Source organism: Mollisia scopiformis (genome assembly GCF_001500285.1).
Source record: "Mollisia scopiformis unplaced genomic scaffold LY89scaffold_2, whole genome shotgun sequence".
NCBI lineage: Eukaryota > Fungi > Ascomycota > Leotiomycetes > Helotiales > Mollisiaceae > Mollisia > Mollisia scopiformis.
In genome coordinates this window covers 1784833-1804780 of record NW_017263582.1, presented here as the reverse complement: position 1 = coordinate 1804780, position 19948 = coordinate 1784833, and the positions used below count along the sequence as shown (strand labels likewise).

General features: G+C 49.7%; 7 protein-coding genes across 7 annotated transcripts; 2 read left to right on the top strand and 5 right to left on the bottom strand.

Moving 5' to 3' along the window:
- Positions 1-91: 91 nt before the first annotated feature.
- LY89DRAFT_693627 (kinase-like protein) lies at positions 92-2784 on the bottom strand (the record flags this gene model as incomplete). The annotated part of the gene is made up of 3 exons (XM_018216647.1): positions 92-955; positions 1011-2536; positions 2691-2784. 3 exons carry the CDS (start codon positions 2782-2784, stop codon positions 92-94), a joined length of 2484 nt encoding a protein of 827 aa, XP_018077955.1.
- Positions 2785-3910: 1126 nt separating this feature from the next.
- On the bottom strand, positions 3911-5918 carry LY89DRAFT_573802 (BOS5, mitogen-activated protein kinase; the record flags this gene model as incomplete). The annotated part of the gene is made up of 2 exons (XM_018208702.1): positions 3911-4309; positions 4359-5918. The coding sequence occupies 2 exons, from the start codon at positions 5916-5918 to the stop codon at positions 3911-3913; spliced, it is 1959 nt and encodes a 652-aa protein (XP_018077954.1).
- A 2323-nt stretch (positions 5919-8241) lies between these two features.
- LY89DRAFT_187092 (uncharacterized protein) lies at positions 8242-8932 on the bottom strand. Its single transcript, XM_018205678.1, has 2 exons — positions 8438-8932; positions 8242-8389 (listed from the first exon to the last, which is right to left on the bottom strand). Coding segments are annotated over exons 1-2 (399 nt in total). The 5' UTR covers positions 8835-8932; the 3' UTR covers positions 8242-8387.
- Positions 8933-9288: 356 nt separating this feature from the next.
- LY89DRAFT_186741 (auxin efflux carrier) lies at positions 9289-11842 on the top strand. Its single transcript, XM_018205675.1, has 4 exons — positions 9289-10040; positions 10088-10254; positions 10300-11504; positions 11553-11842. Exons 1-4 carry the CDS (start codon positions 9743-9745, stop codon positions 11620-11622), a joined length of 1740 nt encoding a protein of 579 aa, XP_018077952.1. The 5' UTR covers positions 9289-9742; the 3' UTR covers positions 11623-11842.
- LY89DRAFT_186742 (uncharacterized protein) lies at positions 11843-13206 on the bottom strand. The gene has a single exon (XM_018205676.1). The coding sequence runs from the start codon at positions 13040-13042 to the stop codon at positions 12062-12064; it is 981 nt and encodes a 326-aa protein (XP_018077951.1). The 5' UTR covers positions 13043-13206; the 3' UTR covers positions 11843-12061.
- Positions 13207-14859: 1653 nt separating this feature from the next.
- LY89DRAFT_186705 (uncharacterized protein) lies at positions 14860-16147 on the top strand. Its single transcript, XM_018205674.1, has 2 exons — positions 14860-15621; positions 15805-16147. Exons 1-2 carry the CDS (start codon positions 14939-14941, stop codon positions 15893-15895), a joined length of 774 nt encoding a protein of 257 aa, XP_018077950.1. The 5' UTR covers positions 14860-14938; the 3' UTR covers positions 15896-16147.
- Positions 16148-18371: 2224 nt separating this feature from the next.
- LY89DRAFT_186836 (uncharacterized protein) lies at positions 18372-19411 on the bottom strand. Its single transcript, XM_018205677.1, has 4 exons — positions 19007-19411; positions 18870-18950; positions 18735-18815; positions 18372-18677 (listed from the first exon to the last, which is right to left on the bottom strand). The coding sequence occupies exons 1-4, from the start codon at positions 19284-19286 to the stop codon at positions 18520-18522; spliced, it is 600 nt and encodes a 199-aa protein (XP_018077949.1). The 5' UTR covers positions 19287-19411; the 3' UTR covers positions 18372-18519.
- Between the last annotated feature and the right edge of the window lie 537 nt (positions 19412-19948).

Genomic DNA, 19948 nt, shown 5'->3' with positions numbered 1-19948 from the left:
CGCAGCAAGGGATATCTCAATAAACCAAGCCCAACTCCAAAAAAAGTTACTATCCCAATGTACTCACTCTCCCCTCACTCACCCAACCAACCTAATACCCAACAACCTTCAACCCCTCCCTCAACCTCTCCGGCAACTCCTCCTTACCAACAAGCCCCAACCCCACCACATCCCCCCAAAAGAACATCGCCCTATCCTGCGCATAAGCCAAGTAATCAAACTCATCTTCCTCATCCTCCAACCCCTCCGCCTCCTTGACCGTCTCGCCCGCCAGCAACGCCTCAGCTTTCAGCCCCTCCGGTCTCTTGTCCTCCGACTGAGGATGATGCTGAGCATCCCCATTAATCTCCCCGGGCTCCTCCGTCATCGCCTCCCCGTTCAAGACCTTCGTCTGATCATCGAGCCCTGGGACCTTGGCCTGCACGATGCCCCACGCAACCCACTGCGCCGAGTTCGCGACTCTCCAGATGCGGACTTCGTTTAGTAGTTCCTGGACCCGGCGCTCTGTGTCTTTTTCCCTAGCCGCTTCTTCCTGACTGTAGTCGTACGCTAGGTCCAGCGTCGAGCTACTACCTCCCGGCGTCCGAGAATCGAGGTAGAAGTCAGAAATACTATTCCTACTCACTCCTTCCATGGCGCTTAATTTTGGGGTTGCCGAGGCGCGGGGATTGAATTGCGGACGGTGGTTAACGTAGGAACGTATAAAGCGCGTCTGTTGTTCCAAGGTAGGGTAATTATCCGTGTTGCACATCCAGGGTTTAGAGGCGTCGTGGTAGTTGTAGCACCATTCCGTGAAGTGGTTTGCGAATTCGAGGCCGGGCGTGTTGGCGGATGCGTATTCGAAGTCAATGACTACGAGTTGCTTGTGGGTGTTTTGGGGGAGTAGGAGAGGTGAGGGTGTTGAGCCGTCTGTGGGGTTTTCGGGGACGAGGCGGAGGATGTTACCATATTGTGTCTGATGGGTGAGGTTAGCGAGGCAAAGGGGTAGCGAGAAATAAAGGGGGAAGTACATCATTGTGAGCAAACACTAGCCGGTTGTTTACTCCATACTTGCCGTAATACTCGCCAAGCCATTTGCGATACTTGTCAATGGCTCCTTTGAAGAGTGGCCACTCGACTCCACAGATCAATCCTCTCTTTCTCCAAGATTCGCGATTGCCTTTCCTGCCGCTGAGAATCTCTTTGTCGAGGTAAGAGATGACTTCTTCGCATCGGTCAACCCATTTATCCCAATTTCTCCAAACGAAAGGTCCTTCCTCTCTTTCGCTTTCAAGAAGCTCGATACCATCGTGCAACTCTCTCATTCGCTTCGCAATCTGTTTACTCGTATCCTCCACCCTCAAATCCTCTGCTGTCAAAGTCTGAGCATTGAAGAACTCCTCAAATCGTCCATTTGTGAACGTCCCCAGTAACCTCGGGCCAATCTTCTTCCTAGCCAATCGACGAAGAATAGAAAGCTCATTCTCTCGATCAATCAGATGCTCGACCTGCGGTCCATAAACCCTCAACAACAGTTTCGGCGGCGGTCTAGGCACAAAAGGCTTCGCATGCGCTCCCGCAACCCCTTGTTGAGAATGCGTAGGCACCGGTAAGTCCTTCGGTGGACTCACAACATAAACAGCATTCGTCAACGCACCACTCAGCCTCTCAACCTCGATATCACCTCCTCTCTCAAGTGGAACCCTCCTCCACCCCTTCAACCGCAACGTATGTGCCAACCTCACAATCTCATTCTTGAACCCCAGCCACGCCTTCCGCTCCTTCTCTGCTCGCTTGCTCGTGCTCAGTGTAACGGTTTCACTGCTCGATTCGGCGCCGCCACCTGTGTACGACATCGTTTTCGAATTATCCAGTACGACGTCGCACGACGGCACAATGACATCTCCATCCTGATACTCCGTGTCCGAGCTCACAGCACCGAGCTTCCTCGCCGAAGACCGCCGTCTCGATCGCCCCGGCATCTGAGGCCGCAGACTGGGAGACAACATAGGTAATCTCTCGTGCCCAAACGAACTCATGTTATCCTCCAAGATCCGCTGCAGCTTCTCCAACGATATAGCGCTCGAGTCTGAGCTCTGGCTCCCGGTTCGGGGCCGCGAAGACGCTCCATCAAGCTCAATTGGTTCTTCCTCTCCCCTTTTCTTTGATTTCCGAGCTGCCCGCTTCGCTTTCTCGGCTTGGAGCCATTCCGCGACCTGCGAGAGCAGTTTATCGTGGTGGTGACCGTGTCCATGCAGATGATGTCCAAGTCCATGTCCATGTTTCCCCTCCCCCGCACCAGTATGTCTAGGCGTGTGCTGCGCGGACGAAACATTCGAAGACGAAGAAGGCTGTTGCAGAGGAGGAACCTCATCCAGACTCCCCTGTCTCAGCAACGATAACATCGAACTCGAGCTCGCGGTCCCATGAAAGCTTGGGCGGCCCGTCATCCTCTTATCCGCCACGCCAGCTCTGAATTGCTTCAATCGCGCAGTTTCGTCTAGCGGCGTCGACGACGAATTCTCGTGCTCGGGCTCAGGTTCTGCTATCGAGACCACTGCATGAATGGGTTAGCAAAATGCAAAATGCAAAATGTTGCATGGCAGATTAGTGTCGTGTGACAGTCAAAAAAGAGAGAAGGCAGTGTGGGGTTTCTGCAGGAAAAGCAAAACGAAACGAGACAAAAAAGAGAACTCGACCCCATGTCTTACCTTTCACTGGTCCACATTTCGGACTTGTTGGTTCTTCTTTGAGAGCTGGGCGGAGAGGCAGACCTGAGCTAGTGTCTGAAGGCGTGGAAGACATTGGGGCGCTCGTGCTTTCTGGTCCGGAGCTGTCAGCCTCGATAGCTCCGTCTTTTGTACTCCTGCAGTTCAGTGCCAATTCTCTCGAGCTGTTGATCGAAGCCCTCTTCTCCCTGAGAGAAAGAACCGTATCTGCAGACCCGTAATCAGTTTCTCGTCCCTCCAAATGACGACAATTCATCTACCCACCTCGTCCAAAGGTCCCTCTCCTCACCGCAAGTACTGCAAACCCGTTCGTCTAACTCGAGCCAAAACCCAAATTTCTGAAGTAACCTTAAGGAAAAACCTGAAGCGCTCGTCGTGATGCTGCAAGAGAAGCAGTAGAAGAGAGAGAGAAAGGATTGTTTACACCCCGCCAACGCATCAACAGGAGGATCCAAAATTTCCTTGGATACTTCAGACACCGACGCTATGCTGCGGACAGGCAAAAAGCCAAGACGATCCAAGCAGGGTCCCGAGGATATGACGAAGGGCTGTGAAGAGATCGGCCTATCAGCGCTGAGGTGTGGCTTAAGCTGATCCGGGCAGGTGTGGCTGGTGATTTCACATGCTTGAAGCATGAATTCTAGGTTACGTACGATGTGAGAGGTTGAGTGGCTTGAGCTTGAATTTATTTGAGTTAACCTTAGTAGTTGAGTCCAAGGAAGTATCCTTGATTTGATCATAACTTTCACTGCAAGTTGAAAACCAAGAATCGAAAGGGAAAGCCCATTCTATGTATTTGTTCACTGTTTATGCTGTCTCGGTATCTCACCTCTCGTCACGTATCATTGTCTGAAGCCAGCTACTCCCGATCCAGTCAGTTAAGACCATGATCTTCCTTTCGCTCGGCCTGCAGTTGGTATGTAAAGTAGGCAGCCCACTGGTCCGAAGAGCGCAGCTCCTCTCCTCATCTCATCTCATCGCTGTCGTCGTCCCTCCATGCAATCATCTCGTAGTCTTGAAAGAACAAAAGAAAAAAAAAAAGGAGAACCAAATCTGACATATCCACAAGCTTTGCGTTCCTGGCTCTCTTTCGTTCGTAGCACAAGATCCCTTCCCAATTCGCAATAAATGCACGTGAATTCAATTCCCTCCCGGTCAATCCAAACACCACCAACGCCATGCAAATGAAGCGCAGAAGGTATTCAAATACTGGGACTAGCAGCAGGACTGACGGTATCGAGCGGTGCAGCATGCAAAGCAGGCTTCTTGCTCTCACCCATCAGGCCATTCTTCTTGCGCTCAATGGCATTCTTGACCCATTCAGCAACTTCAGCATCCTCAGTTCCTCGGCCTGCACCCATCACCTTATGATCGCCAACACCACCAGTATAGGTAGTTTCGGCATTGACTTCGGCCATTTCCTCATCTTCTTCCGAGATCGTAACCGGCTTGGATAGTTCTAGGAGCCATGGATGTGCGAGTAGAGCACCGTACGTAGGTCGCAGCTTGGGGATCTTATTCAGACAACCCTTGACGAAGTCTCGGGCAGCGGCAGAGTATCCCTCAGCTGGGAGATCCGGAGGCTCGCCATCAACGATTGCCTATTTCGATGTTAGTGGGAGGAAACAAAGGTGGGCTCTAGTGACTTACGCTCAATTGCGAGAAGATATTGTTATAAGTTTCCGGTGGATACGGATATCTTCCCAAAGCACACTCGATGATAGTCAATCCTAAACTCCAGATATCGCTCTGAACGCTGTAGGTTCCACCGCCAGGATTGGCACCAGCTTGAGACATACCACCACCACTGATTCGCTCCGGGGCCATGTAGGATTGACAGCCAATGTTTGTCTTTGCAATGCTAGCGACCAAGTTGCCACTGACACCAAAGTCACATATCTTGACTTGGCCTTTCGTGTTGACAAGAATATTGGTAGGCTTGACATCACGATGAATGATATTGTGATCATCCTTCAAAGTCTTCAAGCCTTGCGTAGTGGCATAGGTGATCTTTTTCAGGACGTTCTCGGGAATACCATCTCCATACAGCTTGTCAATAGAACCACCGTCCATGAACTCGATGCAAATGTAGACAGCACCTTCTTGAAAGAAAGCGCCATAGAAGTCGATGATGTATGGACTCAAACATCGGTGAAGAATATCGAGTTCCATGATGATGGCGGCAAACTTGGCCTCATCAAGCTCAAGTCGCAACTCCTTCATAGCCATGATAACACCAGTGCCACCACCACTCTTTGGGGATGAATCGAGACTCAAGTCTTTCTCTGGAGAGGGGGTGATTGGGGCGAAGGACGAGAGTTTGTTGCCAGCAAGTCCTAGACCTGGTCGGCGCATCCGTGGTCGACTGTGGCGGACCTTGTAGACGGTACCATAATTGCCCTTGCCCAATTCATCCAATGTATCAACCTCATCTAACGAGATGCTGAAGGTGCTACCAGAACTGAACTCAACGCCTTGACTGCTGATGATAGCCTTGTCAGGAAATCTCAATTCGCCCTTCTTGGTATCCACGTATTTGGAGAATTGGTCGAACGCATTTCCGGATTGGTTACTTGGTGGGGCAGCATTTCCATTGGTACCGAGGTTTGGTGTGCTTGAGTCTGCGCCTGGTAGTCCACCTGGGAGCTTCATCTTGCGTCGGTCGCTCAAACTCATCTTAGGAACTGCTGGAGCAGATACGAAATTATGAGCTTGGGGGCGAGCCAAATTTGGGGGTAATCTCAATCCGGGAGGAAGTCCTGCGATTGCGCCGCCGCCAATATTTGGTTGACCTCCGATAGGACCTGAACCAACAGATACTGATTGAGCACCCATTTGAGGACGGGATGGAGGTGTGCCTTGTCGTGACAGGTGGAAAGCTCTCATCTTTGCCTCCATGCTTTCAGGTAGTGCTCCGCCCGTATTTCTTTGTGGACCTCTCATGCTGGATAGGCTGGAAGGGGGTAGGTTTGGTCTTCGTGCGTTTTGTAATAAACCTAAAGGAGTGGAGGAGGGGTTCATCGAGGGAGTGTTTTGAGGGTTGGAGGTAGATCGGAGGGAGGGTAATCGTAGGGTATTTGAGGTCTCCGGTGAAGGGCTACCAGCTGGGGACTCATCGTCTGAATCAGATAACTCTCCTGGTGATCGGGGGCTCGCGAAGTCGATGGAGTCTTCGAGCGCCGATGGCGGGTGGTCTGGCGGGGTAGCCATTGTTGCTCTCGGTCTTATTGAAGTAGCATGAGCGATTCGAGAATCGAGCAGTCTTGAAGTCTTGACTGTGGAGATCGTGTAGGCAACGACGTCTGTTGACAGCCTGTGGTGAGCGTGTGGAGACTTGGCAAATAGATATCTCGAGCTTTAGACTGACCTTGGGAGCAACAAATGCCGCAAGCTCCGGCAGAACCTTACAGTGTAGAGGGATTCGAAACAGCGGACTGGTACCTCGAGAGGCTCGGTCGGTATTCGTAGAACGTTTTGGGTATCGTGTAAGGAATTCGTGTGGATTGGTTGGTGTACCTGAAGATTGAAGTTGTGGTTGAGGAGGTGAGAAAAACGTTAGGATGTCGCCCCGCTTCAACCCAAAAAGTGTATGGCCAAGGCTCACGAATCGGTACCTGAGGCCGTCGATGGTCTGGACACCGGCTGAGAAAGCAGATTTGGATTGAGGATAGGTAAGCTTCCGTTTGGAGTAACTGAACTTAGAGTTCGGCTAAGTAAGTAGTTGAACGTGGAAGGCGCAAGTCTGGATTCCGGACGGTTCTTTTGAAGGCAGGAGAAGAAGTCTCTGCTGAGTCAAGCAGAGCGCTTATATGAAGTTATTTTTACGATCTCTGTCTCCGACCAACTTGTCACAGTGACGAATTCTGGAGATGCGGATGTTGACAGCGATCCATGACAGACGCGCAGGTCCCAAATTGCATACCTAGAACTGGACACTTGGAAAGAATTCGAGATGCAGCGCGCGATGACGTTGGGTGCATTTTCCCTCAATCGCATTTGGGTTGGAGGGGTTCTCCGGGAGGGGGGTGTGGATGCAGTGGAAGGGAAGTGGCTTGCCCTGGCCGGACGGGGCTGTGAGTGGCTAGGGAGCAGCGGTGGAGATACAAATTCGGACATAAGCAAGACAAGCAGGACAATCACGTTTCAGCAGAGCAAGCCACAGTCGACATTCCTTTCGTATTAGTGGGGAATTCGAGCTGTCCCTGGGCCTGAGGGATCAGGACAGGGACTTCACATCTGGGTTGCTTATCATAATTGGGCACTGGCTGTTACTGCATAGATACACAGACCAAGCAAGAACAGTGACGTTAGCAAAGGTCGCGCATATCCAGCTCATAGGTCGCTCAAATGCTCGGAAGACATATGGTATCTTGAGGGTGCATGCAGATGGATCAACATATAAGAGTGAGTCTTGTGCTGGATGGTGCATCTTGAATAAAGAGCATCTGCTTGCTTACAATCCTTACACGTTCGGATGGCGGATGTCAGGCCATTATCTGATCTTGCCTGTGACCAGGTTACGGAAACTATTGGAGAGAAGTTAAGATCTTGAAAGCAGTGGTCTTTGCCTAAGACTTGAACTGCTATTGTGACTGGAGGAGGATATTAAGGCGTGGTCCATGAGTCGTGCCGACCTGATGGTAACAACCGTTCGTCGGTTGAGGACACCCAAGTGAAAACCAGCTCCTTTTTTGGCGAATTTTAGCGATGCCCGTACCTAACCTTCGATTGCCATCAAATCGCCCGCAGATCGAGAGACATGAACCATTGATATCTGCACCCAATTGTCATGTAAAAACATGCGATCAGAAATATCAGAAATTCCCAATCCAGTGTTTCAGGGCACATTCGGACCGGATATTCCAGTCTTTGGACTTTAGGGGACCGATGGCGCGTGGATTGGATGAAACTTCAGGCTTAGCTTGTGGCCTTGGCAAGTCTCTGGGGGGCCAAGAAACCTCAATGTAACCATATCATGTTCTTTCAAAACACAAGACAACCTGTGGTTCGCCAGTCAGGAGATCCTCTGAAAAGTCGCTCATCGCCTCCATTCTTTCATGTACTACAGTATTCAGCTAGTCAAGGATAAGCTCCTCCTTTATTGGTCGCCTTATCAAATACACTCCACCTCAGGATAGATGCTCTGCTAAGATTGGTTCAACAGGAGTGATAAAATACTTGGCCAAGATGAACCTTTTCCGGGGAGTAGTCACTGGTCAAAACTCAAGTCTTCCTATACTACTCAGCTGGACAAGGTTAGTCTTGACATTCGCGCTATGCTTGCCAGTTCTCCAGATTCTTGAACCAGGCGAGGAGGACTCGACCATCGGAATAGCTAGAGCTATTCTCGCCAAGATGTGCTTACCGTTCCTCTCACATTTCTCATAGTAGTACAAGTATACTACAAGCGATACTTAACTCGCCAACATATGCATTCAAGACTCGTTCTGGTTGCCTTGGCATCTTGGAACGAGTCTCAAGACTACTGTACTGTACACAGCCAAGAAAAGCTGTTGTTCGTGCGTCGTCTTGGTCATTGCACTGACTATGTTTCCCTCACTAAACATGTTTAGATACTGGCCGAAGGAATCGAATGATTATGTCTTCATCATAATACTGAAGTGAAACCTCAGATGAGGAACCACTCACAGCTCGCCCTTCTTCAAGTACGTGATCGCGCTCTTGGCCTTCATTAGCATATTTATGTCTTTACTGTAGAGACTTCGTACACAGATCGAAGATCGTGAGAACTACGGATACCCCAAAATGAGAAGCAAGCCAAGAAAGCGGTTCTCGTGGGCTGTTCGGCTGGACCTGTATCTTCCTAACCCCACAGCCTCCACCACACCCCACCAAGCCCGCAGCAGTAGTAGCAAACGGCCACAAATATTGCACAGTCAGAAGGATGCCCAACAATATCAAGGTATCGGGAAGCGCGCGGAAGTACGAAGGTAATGCCGAACCGTATCGGCCGGCAGTCATCCCAAAGGAATGCAATTCGTGCGTCGTCAGCTCCAGGAAGTGAAGTGAGGTGAGGACTGAAGTACTACTGTACAGTACCAGGGAATGAGGCGCAGGGAACTGGATTGGGTGACGATCACACGTCATGGCTGTGGCTGATACCATGATCGTCCTTCACCAGCGTCGGAAGAGGAGCTTGGACACCGGAGAGGACGATCAGTCATGAATGAACATGAACATCGTTATCACAAAATATCTGGGTGAGAATGGAAATCTCTGGGCAAACGCTCTCGTGAACAGACACCCGAATAGCTTCATGAGCTATCATAATCTGGCCCCCCAGATTAGCCTCTACAAATAGATGTGTATCGTAGGCCTCAGATGTGTATCTCCTATCTCGAAATCAATACTGTCAGAGAGGGAACCACCACGCATCACTCTGTCTTGAATGTGAATCGTTCAGCAGCAAATCCCCATTATTGTGTAAGAAGTGATTGAGACCCACCACAGAGCGCCACGTTAACGGTCTTGTACTCTGACCCTCTTGGCAGGCCATCATTCCTCCATTGCTCGATATTTGCCTGCGACTGCGCAATTCAGGTACCAATCACGAAATCTGCAAGAAACACGCGTTGCGGGTGTAGAGGGCCAAGGGACGCTTGAGTGAAAGGAAAAGACTTTTCGAATCACCCACCAAAGAAAGATTCTACTACTGCAGCGCAGCGCTTCGAAATTTTCTCTTTCTCTTCATCAACTGAGACATCATCGAAGAAACGTTTATCAAGGCCTTCCCCTTCTACTGCGTGCAGAGTGAAAATATTCTTCTTCGTCCACGTTTTTCCAGCCACCTTCAGCCGTTCCTTGCTTTTTCGGCGCGCGGGTCTTATCAAGTCTCGTCTCGCATTTTCACGGACCCGGCAAACAAACAACTTCGTCGTCGTACCTTCACACCTTGCTGGCCACCGATTCGTACCACCTCATAAACACCACAGAGGGTGCACCCTCAATCTCTCGTCTTGTCGCACTTATACGCATCGGTACGGACCTGTCCTACACGGCGAGCTGCTGCGACAATGGCCATCTTCTCAACACCCACGTCCTTCCGGCTCAATGCCATAGTTGCGGGCAACGAGGCTGCTCCATCCATCGCCACCCGTTCGTTCAAACTGTTTTCCAACATTGCTGCGAGGGGAAATGGCCACGATTCGCATCCGCCGTTGGGACATCTGATCCTGTTGGTCTTCGAGGCCGTGATGGAAGTTGTCTGTGTCAGTCTGCCAGGTTATATCGTTGCGAGGCAGGGAATGTTCGATGCGGACAATCAGAAGTTTGTGGCCAATTTGAATGTGGCTCTCTTCACGCCATGTCTGAGTATGTATTGAAATCATCGGGGAAGAGAGAATGCTGACCAGAGATAGTTTTCACGAAATTGGCGTCGCAATTGACGGCGGATAAGTTGCTGGAGCTGGCCGTCATTCCAGTCATCTTCGTTATTCAGACTATGGTGTCATACTTGGTTTCGATAGGGGTTTCTAGAGCTTTTGGGTTCGGCAAGAGACCTGCAAATTTTGTGACTGCTATGGGAGTATGTATATCTTCTTGTGGTATAATTGAATGCTAACGTTCACAGGTTTTCGGAAACTCGAATTCGCTGCCCATTTCACTTGTTATTTCACTCTCGCAGACAATCAGCGGATTACACTGGGACAATATTCCAGGAGACAATGATGACGAGGTGGCAGCAAGAGGAATCTTGTACTTATTGATCTTCCAACAGCTTGGACAACTTGTACGATGGAGCTGGGGTTACCATGTTCTTTTGGCGCCTCCAGAGAAGTACGAGAATGAGAGTGACGGTACCGACATCGAAGGAGGAAGATACCGAGACAACCCAGAATTGATTCCTGGTCTAGATGGAGAGCAAGGAGAATATGAGCGAGTAAATGGAAATGGGGCAGCTTCATCAAATTCTTTTGAGTCTGGTGGTAGGACCCCTATTACTAGTGCTCAGTATGCAGGCTCAGTGGATTCAGACGAAGAAGAACCAAGAAAGATCCCAGATCTATTACCTACGCCTGCGAACGGAAATGTTTTCCCCAGCGATCGATCGAATGGCAATATCACCTCCTTCCCAAGCATTCGCACACCTTCTGCAGCTGATGAATGGGATATCCCAGAGGGTTACAAGGGCATCATTCCTATGATCAAGCTGAAGACTAGACGTGGGGTCCGTTTTGTCAGTCAGAAGGTTGAGAGAACCTCACAAAAAGCTTTCCACTCTCTGCCAAGCCCTTGCCAAACAGTTCTCAGCAAGATTACAGCCGCCCTCGGTCGATTCTTTGCTGGTCTTTGGGAATTCATGAACCCACCTCTTTGGGCCATGTTGATCGCCATTGTCGTCGCCTCGATCCCGAAACTCCAGCACCTCTTCTTTGCAGATGGTTCCTTCATTGCTAACTCTGTGACGCGAGCCGTCATCCAATCTGGTGGAGTTGCCGTCCCACTGATCCTAGTTGTATTAGGAGCAAATCTAGCTCGCAATACCTTACCTCAAGAATCTCTCGATGAGAACTCGGAAGAGAACCAGATCGGCACGAAACTTCTGGTCGCCTCTCTCATCTCACGAATGCTTCTTCCAACCCTCATCATGGCACCTCTTCTCGCACTCATTGCAAAATACGTTCCAGTCAGCATTGTCGACGACCCAATCTTCGTCATCGTTTGCTTCTTACTCACCGGTGCACCAAGTGCTTTGCAATTAGCGCAGATCTGCCAGATCAATGGTGTGTACGAGGGAGTCATGAGTAAATTGCTTTTCCAAAGCTATGTTATTTGGTATGTCGCTTAACCCTTTTTCTCCTCTCACCAACTAACTTATAATAGGATCCTCCCCTCAACACTCATCCTCGTCATGTGCGCCCTAGAAGTCGTCGAGTGGGCCCAAGCAGTCTAATTCATGCAAAGTAGTTAGAAAACATCGATTTTCGTTTGTCAAGTACATAGGGTGGTAATCTTGTATCGATACTGGATAAGAAGGGGGTCATAAATGCACACAATAGCAAGGCGGGCAAAGCATCATACAGCATGGCGTTTTGGGGCAACTTGGACTGGCGTGGCTGGAATGGACTTGTGAGATAGTACGGACACACACACGAAGGGGAGAAATTGTGCATACGGTTGAACATAGATGATATCCCCTTTTTGTTTTGCACATAAGACGCAGAAAATAGGAAATGAGGTATGATACGATACCAGGAGATGTAAAGTAACTTGTTACTATTGTGCAATCCCGTACTATTGTGAAGAAGAGGTGATAGCTCAACTTTGTATTCTACTTTGTATCTTACTTTGTCATTGAGACGGCCAACTATATGCCCATGACACACAGCAACTTAAACCCTCCTCCCACCAAACCCCCAAACCTTAGCCACATTCCCCACCTCCGTCTCCGTACTGCCCCTCTCAATCCCAATCCCACGTCCAATCCCCCGTCTCTCCATCCCCATCCCCCTCATCCCACCCCTCATCCCAAACGCGCCCTTCAATTCCGCTCCCGCTCCCGCTCCCTCATCACAAACCTCAACAGCACACCACCTCTGCTCTCTATACCCAAACCCCTTTCCCTTCCCCTTCTCATCCTTTCCCCGTTCCTCGTCCGGACCTAAACCCGGACACTCATCCCTCAGCACCTCAACCACGCTCACGAACCGCACTTCTCCTCCCTCCCTCTCTCCACTATATAGAACTTCAGCATCGCTCCTCCCCCTCGGCATCGGCGACACGAAAAGGTGTAATTCGGGGAACTGCCCGAATAAAATGCCTAGTGCTGGTTTGAGCGGGTTGGAAGCGAAAACCGAGGTTGGTTGCGGGTTTGATTTTTTCTTCTTTTCGGGGGCGCTTTGATTGTTGGGGAAGGTGGAAGAGGGTTTGGAGGAAGAGGAGTGAGAAGAGGAGGGGGTAGTGGAGTTATGCAGGATGGTGAGGATATTGCGTGTGCGGGATAGCGTGACGAGGTGTCTAGAGAGGAAAGAGAGGAGGGTGTGCGCGTCGGTGGAGGGTGTTTCTTTGCGGGCGAAGAGGTTGTTTATTATTTGCGTGAGGGTGGATATTAGGAGTATTTCTGGGCCGATGTCCAGGTCTGCGTCTTCTTTTTGGAGAGTAGGCGATGGCGGATCTGGATCTGAGAGAGGAGAGGGTGCTTGGCTGTCGACTATTTCGGGCCAGTCGGGGCTGGATTGGATGGGGCCGTCTGTTTTGTTGTCCGGGAGGGGAGGGAGAGATGTGGGTGAAGGGGACGGTGGACTTTCATGTCCGATTTCACCCAGGACTTCCCAGAGGCCTTCGATGTTGAAGACGCGGCTGATGGCTATCATTTCTAGGCATTGTTGGACTTCTTGTTCGATGCTGGCGGCATCTACTTGGGGTCGATCCGGGCGTGAGACGGGGTGGTTTGCTGTTTGGATTGCATTTCTGGTGGTGAGGGAGTGGGTGGTTGTGATGCGTGATTTGAGGACTTGGGCCAGGAGGGGAAGAGGGAAGGATCCCGTTGTGTCGATTATGGTTGCTTTGATGCTGGGTGGTGCGGTGGAGGTTGGTGAGAGGTGATTGAGGAGAACTGATGCTAGAAGGTGGAGTGAGATCTATATGTTGGTCAGCGAGCGTCAAATAAACGGGTGTAGAACTGAATGAGCCATATAACAGATGGGTAGAAGAGTAAGAGCATCTATAAGATCGGAAACAGACAGCTACATGAAATCCTACATAATCTCGTATCACCTGACTCACCAATTGTCCTTCTGTGCCTTCAGCACTGATGCCCATGACAATCCCTCTCTCAACCCCTCCTCCGAGTATCTCATCAATATCTTCACAATGTGTGCTCAGCCGTTCAGGTCGACCGTCTTTAGTGAACCTAGTTCTCTGTTTCTCCTCAAGCTGCAGAAGATGAGACGCCAGAATAGGTACAGCAGGTTCTGGCTCTGGTTGAGGAAGAGTGGAATGATCTACCTCAATCATCGCGTCCCGTTCGTGTAGAGAAATTATATGCAAGTATCAACAAGAAAGAATAATGGAATGTGATACGCTTCACTACGCCGCCTCTGCTGGAAATCGTGGAAATTGGACGCATGAGAAATGCTTCATAGAACGGTATGAAATCAAACACAGCAGTTGAAGTAATGATGTACAAGAAAGAGATTCGAGGTCGAGTAACCACCGAATGTTGAAATGTCACATCGTTAATGCTGTTGTTGATGAGAAGCCGAGGTCGTGATGCGCCTAAAAGTCATCAAAATCTTGAAGCGAGACTTCCCTGCCAAGAATACTCCCAAGAGACTCAGCTCAAACTACAACACGATTTTCCTTCAGCATCGCATAGATTTCTGCCTCTCCTTACTCAGGATCAAGTGATCTTCTTCTTATTCATTGCGATTTCCAACATTTCTTACCTCTAAAAATAATCACTCATCACGTGTAGCACTCCTCCTGGCACAGTCTGGCGATCCCAAAGTCTAGATGCATCGAAAATGCACATCGATTGTACAGTATCAAATTCACTCCAACCAAACACAAACCCAACACAGACTCATTGTCCAAATGAGGCAGCTGTCGATCCCACTGCGATGTGCAACAAATGCATTAATACAAATCAATCGTCTCCTCTGACACGGCTGGAATGGCTAAAGGTGCGTCGGGAGCAAGATGTTGTGGGTGAGACCAGTCCCGAAATCATGCATACATCGTGAAGGGCTCATCTAAGACCGCTTTCCCACGGTCCAGATCACGGCCACCCGCCATCAACATGTCGATCCCGAAAAGTGCGATGAGCAACAAACATTGTCTCTGCTGCTCCAAAACCTGCTTCTCTTGACGAGCGGAGGATTCCAATACGGCGGAACCCGTTTGTTGGCTAAGTGGCTTGCATCGTGGGGTCAAGGGGCTGACGCCTCATACCACCTTCCCGTGGTCTCGAATGCTCCAAATCATCCGAATGTGGGCATTGAGCTGGGCGATCGGTTTCTACGAAATGCAACAAACCGAGTTGTTCTAAGTACGATCAAAGGCAAGTTCCTGCGGTTTCAGCGAGATGTTCGGATAGCGGGATCTTCGTAGTCTACATGGATGAATCTTGGTGGTAGGTTGGGAAGATCGTCGACCTCACTCTGTCTGGGGATGTTCTGGCCCTCTTGGCGGACTGGGCTATCATTTACGGTGTGCAACAAATCTGTGAAAGGTTCCAAAAGAGGTCGGTTTGACTGTGCTCTTCGTCTATGTTGGCCTCGTTTGGTTACATTAATGTTGGTGCTACTGTACCGCAGTTCTGCAGAAGGCACGTTCTATCGAGTGAGACGGATCAAGGCGGGTTGAGCAGCTACACAAGACACCTTAAAAAAGACTTCTCGAATGCTCCAAATGAGGACGATCTCTGTACGGTGTGCAACAAAACCTGTACATCTGCCTCTTTGTGGCTTTTGGATGCGAGTCTGAAGGATCTTCCCTTGATGTTACTTAATGCACATGGCCGTGCGGCTGGTCGTGGAGTTGACGATCTCAACCTCCAACAGCAGAATCTGGAGCGCTCTAGGATCCGGCGATCCCCTTACGATACGCAACAAAACATGTACTTAACCGCCCTCTACAGCTCTCCTGCCTCCCCTTTGCATCGTGAGATGAGCCCGAAACATCCACATCCTTCAAGGGTCACATCGTCGGCCGAGAGTTTCGTGTGGGGTAAGATGGAAGAGAGCGAGGGTACAAGCCACCGGAGACAGCCTCAAAGCACAATCCATTCTGAACCTGTCAAGGCCTGCGACGATCCATTTTTCGCGGCATGCAACAAAAAGCCTCCTCGTCCTTCTCGTGGTATCTTCCTCAGTAATTATTGCTGTCCGGTACTTGGAGGTTCGGAAGCTCAAATACCCAACGCCCAGGCCCCCCGTCTCAATATGTTAACGTGCGTCAATCTCGAACGCGCCAAAATGCATCCTTTAGACCCATGGACAGCTGGGTCGAAACTGCGATGAGCAACAATTGATTCTTCCTATTTATCCCACTGGTCGTTGAGACGGTTGTACCTAGAATCTGGGAACGTGGGAATTGCAGGATGCAAGATGTCGGAGGCTAAAATCGACAGCAGGAACAGCCGCATGACAGACTTGGGCCAACGCCATCTCGAACGGTCCAAGGATGGCGATCATCAACCTACGGTGTGCAACAAAAGAATTTGAACCTTTGTGAATGGGCGGAAGTATCTCCTTAAGACAGATAATGAGGGGAAGAGCTGAAAGGGGTCTCGGGGATTTGCCAGAAATAGTCGTCACAGTGCACCAAAACAAAATATATCCCGACCCTGAGCATAAAGGGGGAAGAAGGCCGAAACCTCCCCACTTTCCCATCTCGACGATGAAGGGAATCCACTATCCTGCATGACATTTGCGAGATGCAACAAATGCTGTTAAAAGCAGACCGGAACACCTTTCCAGCACTAATTTCAGCTCCCATGATCCTCCTTTTCGGAGATTTTCCTCAGCACTGTCCACCCGTGACCTCATCCCCGAGCAAAACCCGCTGCAAGTGTACAGTACCCATATATATTGAACTTTGGGACCGGCGAGCAGATGGTCAAGGCTGGGCGAAAATGTTGATGTGCAAAATTACAAGCATCGTTTGAATGAGGTATACTCACAGGAGCTGATATTCACGCATGACGAGGTCTTGAGAACCGCCTGGTGATGTCCTGGATTTGGACCTCGCTAAAGCCTATGATGCCCCCTTTTGGATTCCAGTCCCCTGGTTGCCCCACGATCCTTCTTCCTACTACTATATCTCCTCAGACTCGTGGGCCCTTGAAAGGTCTCCAAGCTCACCTCTCCATTTCGCCTTGGATCTTGTCATCACAAGTCGGTGAGAACGAAGCCTCTCATCCACCGTCTTCAGCCCTAGGGACGTCCCATCACCAGACCGCCTCACTCACAATCCCAATACAGCACCAAATCTCTCGGCACAAACGTCGACATGCATCAAAACGACTCTTTTGGAATATCCCTCATACAAAATGTTAGTCTGCCGCTCTAATTCGTCAACAGCTTGCGTCAACCGAGTGACATTCCTCTTCCCGGCCATCTTCCCCGGGCAATTCCCGTCGGTTCCGGACGGTTGGTACCGTCAAGTGTGGACAAAGCTCGTCATGTAAATAGGTACCCCTTTTTACCTCGTGGTACGCCGTCACTCGCCGGCGGACTTTCTTCGTTACTAGTTGCTGGGCACAAAGTGCGATGAGCAACAAACATGTTGGAAAGGCGTTTACAGACGGAGAATACGTGCACAACATGCTTTTGATTGTCTTGGATGATGGAAGGATGCTCCTCAACTGGGCAAAACCCGTTCGCTTAAGCCAAGCCTAACCTTTACTCTCCCCCTTTATATTTGAAGGAGACTAGGTCGAAACCTAGTTTTGATGCTTGTTAGATGATCTTTCATCATTACAGACTTCCTCTTCCCATCTCTTCAATTCCTCATCGACAACATCTTCAGAAAGAATCCCTCTCACCGACATCGGGCCACGTGTCAATGGACTCCCTACACCGCACCTAAATAAAAAGAGCGCTCTCGCCAACCCAACCCTGATGCCTCAGTGACATCACACCACAACCATCATCTAGATCAACGCCCCTCAACTTGGCAAGAAATACGATGTGCAACATTAAGCCCTCTCAATCCACAGAATAGCTCTGCTTCGGAAGCTGTAGCCCCATGAGATCTCGCCAACGCAGTCTTAAGTCCATAAACAGAACCCCTACTGACTTGGCGAATGCAACAAAGATACCCTTTCTCAGACGATTCAAGCAGAGTGACACAAGAGTCAAGAAGGAAGCATCCTTCCTTGCCGTCAGTACCGACTCGGCAGCGGCGTGTGACAGCGAAGTATATACCAAGGACCCGACATAGGGCCGTTTTAATACCGATAGGGGGCTGGTAATTGTCTCGGCGTAGACTGCGATGTGCGGCAATTGCTTGGACTTTTAATGCATTGCATGTTAGATAGTCTTGTGTTGGACGTTGAGATGAGGTTTGCTGGCCGGGGCAAGGACTTTTGCCAAGAGACTTGGCTGATGAAACAAATGTCCCGGAGCTGGTCAATCATTGTCAGTATCCTATTGAAAGGCTTTCAAATTCGAGGCTTCCCGTTGGTGGGAAGATTCTGCAGATATATATACAAGGGTACGTATCTAATCCCATGATTTCATGTCGGCATCAAGATCTAGACCGCCCAAAACCCTACGTATGCTCAATAACCTCGAAACACCACAACATCAGCTCATCTCCAACATCCAGACACAATTCTACCAAACCCTCGGGACTCTTAGCTCCTGGACGGAAAAGTACGATACGCAACAAGCAAACTTCTGTACTGAATATCAAGCTCTTGGCATCGATATCAGCTCATTTCCAACGTCTAGCCACAACCTTACCAGATACTCGGGAGCCTTAGCTCCTGGGCACGATTTTACGATGAGCGACAATCTGATATCTTCGAATCAAAATTCATCTTACTAGACTCTGCATATAATTGTTTGGGACCGGACTGGACTAGATCTTAGTCCCGGCAGTGAACTCCCGAACCCAGACTTCCTCACTGCAAATTAAGAGCCTTAGATCCTTGGCACCTTTGAAAAACGTCGGACATTGACACTCTTCCAAAGTCCTAAGATTCACTTTTAACACCAGACAATTTCAGCACCTGACTAACAAACCAAAGCCTCCTCTCACCACCAACTCTTGGGATCTCTTAGCTTCCAACCGATCAACCGCGAAATCCAACTTCCAGCAAACCCCCACTTCATCAAGAAACTCAGATACAAGTCCCAGTCTCATCAGCAGCACAGGTCAAACCAGCACAACACTGCAAGCCCTCCGAGCAAGGACCTCCCTTCTTCACGCAAGGATTCTGATGGCATTGGCCGCTTATACAGAGGCTGCTGCAGCAAGTACCATCATGGGCACACGGCACTTTTGATATCAGTTTGTTAAACCCTCAATAAACCAGGACGGGGAGTGGGAACTTACAGCCATACGCCACACAAGCCGGTCGACAAGTGCCCAACTCGCATTTATTGCTGCAGCAAGTACCGTCATGGGCACACGACACTTGTTACATCAGCTCTGCGCCATTCGCAGTCGGGCCGGAGAAGTTCATCTTACAGGCATCTGCTACACATGCTGGTCGACAGGTATTTAGCTCGCATTTTCTGCTGCAGCAAGTGTCTTGATGTTTACAGGACACTTGTTTGTGTTAGTCACAACTCTTTCAGCGACTACGTTGGGGAGAGAAGACGTGCATCCATCAGCCGCGCATTTAGCGTCCACGAGACCAAGATCATTTGGACTGCTTCCCGCGAGGTGGATCTGGCCTGCGTAGCTATACACGACGTCGGTGAGTCTGGAGCCGAAGGATTCGGCCTTTTTGTTCGACTTCTCAGCTGCGGAGTGAGAGTCGTGGTAAGTTTGGGCCTCGTCGGCTAGGGCTGCGGCGTGGTTGTTGGTGTTCTTGCGGATGGGCTCGACGAGGGTGAGGAGGGTGAGACCCAGGAGGCATAGTGTGAGGAATGCGTAGTGCATGATGGGGAGATTTATGAGTGAAGATTGTTTTGAAGGATGTGAAGATTGTGTGCCTTTTGCGATTTAAGCAGAGGGATTTGGGGAATGTGACGTGGAATGTAGGGGATGACAAACAACGTACGATTCTACGAGATCACAGTCCAGGAAATCAACTCCGGGAGTTCGGAGAATGAAAAGTGAAGAGAGATCGAGATATAACCATTAAAGCAAACCCAAAGATGCTTCGAAAGTGGTAGCCAGCATATTAGCTCATGGTCAATGACCAGTATCAGAATGGTAAGAACCGCAAGGAAATAAATATTGGGAAGGCTCAGAAAAGCTCGTACATTCAGCTGACCATAAGTTGGGTCAGTGTACGGACTTTTGTCAGAGTGTTCAACAAGAAGAAAAAGACAATCCAACTCAATACTATAACCATAGAAATGCAGAGACATAATCCATGAATCATCTGCTTTTGGACGGACAATGACCCCACACTTGTGGGAGTATAGAAGGCTCGAGATGTCATGATGCTGTTGTATGGCTTCTAGACATAATTGAAGGGGGTCGAGTCATGGAACTGAAAGATATGCACATTTCGTGATAGATGCTAAAGTGGAACATTTGAATGAAGTAAGTCCCCCACCAAGGTCATTGGCCCGTAGCTTGAAAGTCCGGCTATC